Here is a 7,277-nt window from a genome sequence, read left to right as displayed (position 1 = left end):
GACGTATTTTGCAGCAATTTTTAGCATGCATTTTCTCGCTTCTGACGTCATTAAAAAGAGATGGATGATGCGACTCCCCAGGAGCCTTAAGGCAGAATTTTGATATGTTTCTCGGTTGCAAAATTCTAGTTATTTTTAACATAAAACCTTCTCAATATACACATATTTTGTGCGAATCGAGCTAATGTATGCATTTTTCATTTGATTCCACATAAAGGAGATAGCTATAGAGCGAATGAAGCATACTCCCGAGCCCAACGCGCGGATCCATGCTACGTGAACAGTTGGGTCGGCCAAGGGTTGATCGCAGAAAAATTCTTGAAAAAAGAAGCGATGGAGTTGTTTCAACACTCGACGAAATTGGGCTACCACAACGAAGCGGTCCTTGGTTATGCTCACTGGGTACTTTCCGTTCTACTGAATCCCACATTGAACAGAGAACAGTCTTCCATCTACTTCATCGAGAATATGCATGCGATACCTGCGGCAGCGGACGTCCTCACCTGGTACATAGGTAAGCGACAATTGACGTTGACTATCTGGCTTCCTTATTATATCCTTCATGTTTTATTTTATATACAATCCCACGTTATTTTCAGAACGTGAGCCCAACGACATTTACGCTTTGAACACTCACGGTTTGCTGCTGGAACGACAGAAATTACACAAATCTGCGGCTGATAGATTTGCTGCGGCTTTAGAACTGAGCACGAACGAGTATTCGGACATGATAAATCTCAATCTGGCACGTGTCATGCTCCAGTTAGAACGGTACGATGAAGCAGTACGGTTATGTGGACAAGTGAAACATAACGATTTCAATTCTCAATGCCACTTAGCATTGTCCACGTTCAAAGGTGTGTTATCGCGATACAATCGGATTCGCTCACATCTAAATCAAAGATTCTCAACTTCTTATTCATTATTACCTCCCTTATTCTTTAGACTCTTTCCAGTTTTGATATCATGATATTTGTTCATATATATCTGTGTGCCTCCTGCATAAGTAAATAAAAATTGTATTCTTTTTAAAAAATAAGATGAATATAAGGCTTTGACAACAAAACAATATAACAGAAGGACCAATAAGAGCCAAGTGCTATTTTTACTACATAATCTTATTCCTTTTATTTAATGCAGGGTTACAAATAAGCAAATAAATTTCTTTTAAATCACATACACAATGCTACTCGTGTAATACTAAAGAAAAAAATCAATGAAAGAAGTTAAATACTGAGGAATAAAATTTTGTTGTTTAGAAATTGATACTTTGGATGGCCATAAATTGCTGTAATAACTAACATTCTTTTGTCTCCTGAAAACGATTTCGCTTTCGTTGAGAATATTTGATTTAGATGAACGTATAATTCCCAATTGATCAATAAAGAGAGAAATGTATTCACGCGTAGCCAAGCAGTATGAGAAGTCCTATGAGGATTACGAAGGAGCTCTCCACTGGCTAGCAGAGACTGATACCGCTAAAGCATACGTCCTTTGCGCGATGGGTGCGATAGCTTATACTTTTAAGAAAATAGACGTCGTGAAGACCCTGCTGTTCCAATGTTTGCAAATACCACAACCTGTGATGACCGCTTATTTGGCGCTCGCGGCCTTAGGAATTCTGCACAATGACATCGATCTGACCGCTTTAGTACTGAAAGAATTGAAGTTATACGAACATCATCCCGAATACGGCCACCACGCTATCACATTGACTGCGTATTATCATGTTTCTCAGCAAAACATTACCGAAGCTATCCGGGTGTTGGCCAAAAGCATTTACAAGTATCCTAGTAAGCGAAATCCGAAATCGTTTGTCCGTTTGTAGTCACTTGAATATGCGAGAAAATAAGTTCATGTTTAAACAAAACCATGTTATAGGTGACGTCAGATACTGGGTACGTCTCGTTAGAATTTTACTGTTGGATACGAACTTAAGCAAGTTCCGAAAATGTGCAGAGAAAGCTTTGTGTCTAAGCAGGAGCACCTCTATGAGCGATATTGTGTATGTCGCGTGTGCATCGGCGTATAGCCACCTTGGCACGAAAGAAGCTCTTAGGCAGGCTCAGAAAAATGTATTTACGTACCCTGCTAATATCGAAAGCTGGGCCAATTTAATCGCCATTTTTCTATACAGGTAAGCACGATGAGACAGTGGTCAGACGTTATTTGACGTTGTGATTGACCAAACAGAAGAAAATATGGTGAATTGCAACATAGACAAATTGATGTCACTCGAATGATTTATTTCTTAGACCCGTGATTCGATCATAAATAGTTTTTAATGTACATTGAAAAATATTTCCCAATGCTTTCAAGTTAGAAAAAGTTCATTTTTCACAAGCAAAAGTTTCATAATCGATCCTCTGTTTTTTATAGCTATACTTTCTGTAATATTTTCTAATCTTTTTATTTTCTTTCCTCTTCCACAGTGTCAGTGTTTATTGTGTATATCTTCTTTATTTCAAATCCGGACAATATCTTAAAAACCAGATCTCTTATCTACACCTGACTGTGCATTGCTTCCTCTACATAACTCTTCTTCTCTTTACAGATGTATAGATGAAGATTGTGAAATTGATAATCAATGGTTGTCATCGTTAATATCTATAATACAAACGCAATTCCAAACTTCCGAACACATGTCGCAGTGGCTCGCCAAAGCGAAAGAGATTAACAATTCCTAATCTCGAATAGAGATTAAGGCCTTGCATCTCGTAACTTAAATATGTAATGGTTTTATTATCTTCTAATATTCTACATTCTAAATTTAAATTAATAAATCATGTAATACATTTTATAAATCTGTGTGATAAAATTTATTATTGTGAATTTATCAATATGTATGATATACGAGGAAGATATCCGTTAGGTTAATAATAACGAGATTTTGTTGACCGCGGGTCGATATATTTATTTAAATATTTATTCATTAGTTTAACTTTGAAGTTCGACCCAAGTTATATGTGAACTATTTATTATGGGATATATGAAAACATCATCTACAGTTGTTTCATACACGACACACTTACAAAAGATTCCGCAGCATTGGTTTGCGTGTAGGTGTTAACTGTTGTCGCTGGAGATAAACATTGTTATTTGTTCTTGTTTCTTGGTTCATGGTTCTCGGTCCACGTTTCAATTCATATTTTATCTCTGTGGTGAGATGGTTCTGCAGAGTCTACAATGAAAAGGTACAGTTCGGTATAATTATCTTCGTACATGTTCGGTTTCTTCTCAGTGTATGAGAAATTTGCTGAGTTATTTTACTGTATCAAATTAAGACTTGAAAGATTAACGTAATAGTAATTAAAATTAACGTTCTCTCTGTGTCAGCTATCAATGAGCCATAATTTGATCTTTTCCATTTAAGCTTCAATATTTTATTATATAAAGATCACAATAGTTACGTTCAATAAAATGACATATTCAATAAACTACTAGTAATTACTGGAACTAAATCATGTATACTTTTACGTCTTGACTAGATTTGAAGGTATACATCAATCAGATTCTCAAATTACTAAATGTCCATTGAATGCTTCCTTCTACTGAATGTAATCATTTATCGATGTTTTAAATCACGTCACCGTGAGTCACATAACGGAAACTCCTGTAGAAATGATATTATACACAGAACGTATTAGCGTAAAATTAATATACAATACTTATTATTTAAGCAGAACATACGTCAGGCAAAATACGATTGTTGTTTTTCAAGAGAGCGAGCAATTTGTACAATTCGAAGTCTTTTGCGATATTCTCCTTTTCCATGGCATATTCCAGGTTTTCAATCTAAGAAATGTGAAAAATATAACAGCAATGCGCATATATATATTGCTAAATATCTAAAACCATTTCTGTATTAAATACATACCACATCTTTAAAATAACATTCTTTCTGGTTATTTGGCTTATCTTGATCTAACGAAGTTCTGAAAATTGGCACTATCTCAGTGAACCTCTTCAGATTTGTATACGCAGCAACTTTCAAACATCTCACGTCGATATATCGGGCCTGTCTGATCGTGGTGATAATTTCGATGGCTATATGAGCCATATTTTGATTAATGGCTAGAGCCGCTAAAAGCGACGTGGCTCTACGCACGTAATATTCGTCGTTGATAAATTCTTTCCAAATACTCAGAGCATATTCTATTGACTCTGCTGTATTCTGAAAGCAACGAACGTTATTGTACAGAACGAACATTGATAACAATTTAGGCTTTTAGCCGATCTAAGGTAAAAATACTAACTCCTAGAACACGTATCTAATCCAGACCATTATTTTGGTCATTAAATACGAATATTTAAACTTTTAACATAAAATATATGTACATATATTTTATGTTACAACATATCCGTATTGAAAAATCAAAATAATAAAAATGTTCAGAATTATGTCTGAGCATTGATATTTGCACTTTAATATTATATTGGAATCTTATTCCTTTTTCCATCAACATTAGGTTATATATTTCATTTCAAACACAAGAATGCAATCTAATTCAGTTACAAAAAGAAATATTTTAATTGCAGTCATTGTGAAGTATTTACCTCTTTGTAACAGGCAGCCATAACCATCGTAATTGAATTCTTGGGAAACATGTTATTGGTTGCGTTCTTGATCTTAATTATTTCAAACACTTCTTTTATGTCTGAATATCTATTATGTTTGTAGAGCAAACACAAGAGAATCTGATAACTCATAAATTGGTTAAAGAAATTGTCAAACTGGGGATCTTTGAAAGCAGTAAGTGCAAGATCCGGTTCATCCAGGTAATAGAAAGTCCGCATCACAACAGGACCAAAGATAAAATTACCAAATCTCATCTCCTTGTTTTGTATGTTAAACTTTGTTAGCATCTTGACAATCAGCTCGATATCCTCAGGCTTTTTTTGGACCAGGTGCAACATGGACTTCAAGTCTTCTGTGAAGATCATGCTGGATTCTGTATTGCATACTTCTTGCATCTTGCTACGGAATGTATCTTCCACATTTATAAATTGATTACGAAAATTTAATCTTGCAGCTTCATAGTTAACTATACCCAAAGCTTGATCCGAATACAAAAATCTGCAAGCTACAAAAAGAAAAAAAGAATGTATCACAATTTTATTGCATCATAACGGTAGAGAATATAAAAACCTAGAGATTAAATTTTAAAATCTATTTTATAAAACGCGTAAAAAAACCAATTTCGATAGATTAAGACTATTTAAATTCTTTGTTCATCGCAAAGTATCGCAAAGTTACAATTTTTCAATGAATTCTAAACACCTAGTCATTATTTAATAAATTCTCAAATATAACGCACGAGCTATGAAATTTTATGTAACACGTTTAGAGTATAAGGGCGGATTCCATTCCAGTAAGTTTATCGAGCTAGCCCTTTGAATTTAAAATATCTTGTATATTAGTATTTATTTCCACGAATCATTGAAACGATGTTATATATCATTACTTATATTTATATTAAAATCATGATATCACTGTTATAATTATTCGCATAATATGTCAAATACGGAATGCAATGTCCAAATTTTTTTTAAGGCGGCATGCTGATAGAATGTAATGTAAGGTTAGATCGATATTACGCACAATTCAATAGACTACTTCTCAACAGAGTATTGCTGGCCAAAGTAACATTGAGCTTCATGAGACCTCTCATTGTAGCCGCCATTATTTTCACGTGTAACCGACTCGGATCTTTTCTTCTATACTCAAATATTAGGTTTCGTAAATTTGGTTACTAGAAGTTAACCGCCGACCGATACACGAAACCAAGTCGAGAAGAAGGCTAACCGGAAGCTCGCCTGGACTGCTTGCGTTACTGGGACTACGCGTGATTTCCGGTGTGGCGACACAGAAATAGTTTGTTCTTTTTAGCTGCACTGCTGAATTATGGCTCCTGCACACAGGACGGGGTGTATATCAGTTGGACACGGGGCAATTGGACATAGTCCAATCACAAGTCGCTGTTCCAAGGGACCCTACAATGTCTCTAATCACACGGTGCTGTGATTGGCTGTGTCCAAATGCACCGTGTCCAAGTGCACCGCTCCCCACAGGACCCGGTAATGCTTGCCGTGCGGCGGAAGTCCGATCAATATGTTGTTTTTCCGTAAGAGCTAGAAAGTTATTACGGAAAGCAACATATTGATTGGCTGTCGCGCGAACTTCCGCCACGCGGCAAGCATTACTGCGTCCTGTGTGCAGGAGCCATTATATTCAATTTCTTCACCTCCGGTTATGCAGGATTCATACCGCGTCCAAGTTGACGTACGACGTCCGATATCCAATAAAAGAATAGCTTTCCAATAGAGAATTGAATTCTATATCAGAAAGCTGTTCTCCTATTAGATATTGGACGTCGTATGTCGGACGTTGTACGTTGAACATCGACGAGGTGTGAATCCTGCATTAACTTAAGTTCCAATACAATAGGTGTAGTAAGCTTTAAGCCTTAAGAAATTGACCAATCACAGTCAAATTTGAGGAGAATAATCGACTGTGATTGGTCGATTTCTTAAGGTTTAAAGCTTATTACATCTATTGTGGCTCAGGACTTAAGCTGGTGGCACACAAAAAAACTTAAGCAGTAAGCAAATTGACTAATCACAATCGTTGATTCTTGGACCGTAAGAAGAATCAATGACTGTGATTGGTCAATTTGCTTACTGCTTACGTTTTACTGCTTAAGTTTTTTTGTGTGCCACTAGCCTTAAGGGACGTCTACATTGGAAGTAAATAGCAAGAAGTAGGAAGTAAGAGTAAGAAATTGACCAACCACAGTCGAATGTGAGAAGAATAATCAACTATGATTGGTCAATTTCTTATTCTTACTTCCTACTTCTTACTGCTTACTTCTAATGTAGACGTCCCTTTAAGCCCATTCTACAATTGCGTGAACGTGGTTGTAAGTGGTTGATGTGATTACGACAACCAATCAGAATAAAGCAATCAGTAAATAAAACATTCAGATTGGTTGACTCACGATCACGACTACGCTTACGCAATTGTAGAATGGGCTTTAAGCCTATTCTACAATTGCGTGAACGTGGTGTAAGGAGTTCTAAGTGATTACGACACCAATCAGAGTAAAGTAATCAGTAAATAAAATATTCGGATTGGTTGACTCTTACGTTCACGACTACGCTTACGCAATTGTAAAATGGGCTTTAAGCGTCTTCTACAATAGGAGTACTAGTAAGAAATAAGCAGTAAGTAAATAGACCAATCACAATCGATTATTTTTGAAACGTGAGAATGGAAT

General features: G+C 36.0%; 2 protein-coding genes across 4 annotated transcripts in view; one reads left to right on the top strand and one right to left on the bottom strand.

The window, feature by feature from the left end:
* Window positions 1-2,804, top strand: part of LOC116851414 (tetratricopeptide repeat protein 37) — a 7,764-nt gene extending 4,960 nt beyond the window's left edge. For both annotated transcript variants that reach the window (XM_032830775.1, XM_032830774.1), the window contains 5 exons: window positions 218-514; window positions 600-857; window positions 1,410-1,793; window positions 1,882-2,137; window positions 2,555-2,804. In XM_032830775.1, coding sequence (XP_032686666.1) covers window positions 218-514; window positions 600-857; window positions 1,410-1,793; window positions 1,882-2,137; window positions 2,555-2,687 — 1,328 coding nt within the window. In that variant the 3' untranslated portion in view covers window positions 2,688-2,804. The remainder of the gene's footprint in view (window positions 1-217; window positions 515-599; window positions 858-1,409; window positions 1,794-1,881; window positions 2,138-2,554) is intronic.
* Window positions 2,425-5,827, bottom strand: LOC116851415 (pentatricopeptide repeat-containing protein 2, mitochondrial-like). 2 transcript variants are annotated; one of them, XM_032830776.1, is made up of 6 exons: window positions 5,603-5,827; window positions 4,558-5,084; window positions 3,878-4,174; window positions 3,691-3,795; window positions 3,033-3,181; window positions 2,425-2,607 (listed from the first exon to the last, which is right to left on the bottom strand). In XM_032830776.1, the coding sequence occupies exons 1-6, from the start codon at window positions 5,682-5,684 to the stop codon at window positions 2,601-2,603; spliced, it is 1,167 nt and encodes a 388-aa protein (XP_032686667.1). In that variant the 5' UTR covers window positions 5,685-5,827; the 3' UTR covers window positions 2,425-2,600. The 2 variants fall into 2 exon arrangements, with proteins under 2 accessions (XP_032686667.1, XP_032686668.1); XM_032830777.1 differs by lacking the exon at window positions 2,425-2,607 and having other exon boundaries at window positions 2,889-3,181; window positions 5,603-5,684.
* Window positions 5,828-7,277: the final 1,450 nt, after the last annotated feature.

The sequence above is a fragment of the Odontomachus brunneus genome, unplaced genomic scaffold, assembly GCF_010583005.1.
Source record: "Odontomachus brunneus isolate Ranch 3 - 2012 unplaced genomic scaffold, Obru_v1 Obru_scaffold_175, whole genome shotgun sequence".
Classification (NCBI taxonomy): Eukaryota; Metazoa; Arthropoda; class Insecta; order Hymenoptera; family Formicidae; genus Odontomachus; species Odontomachus brunneus.
The sequence above is the reverse complement of the archived record's forward strand: the minus strand, read 5'-3'. Positions and strand labels throughout refer to the sequence as shown.

Coding starts and splice junctions, on each gene's coding strand:
- LOC116851415 (XM_032830776.1), bottom strand. CDS start 5,684: ATGGCGGCTACAATGAGAGGTCTCATGAAGCTCAATGTTACTTTGGCC. Junction 5,085..5,602: donor GAGAAGTAGTCTATTGAATT/GTGCGTAATATC, acceptor TTCTTTTTGTAG/CTTGCAGATTTTTGTATTCG. Junction 3,796..3,877: donor AATGTTATTTTAAAGATGTG/GTATGTATTTAA, acceptor CACATTTCTTAG/ATTGAAAACCTGGAATATGC.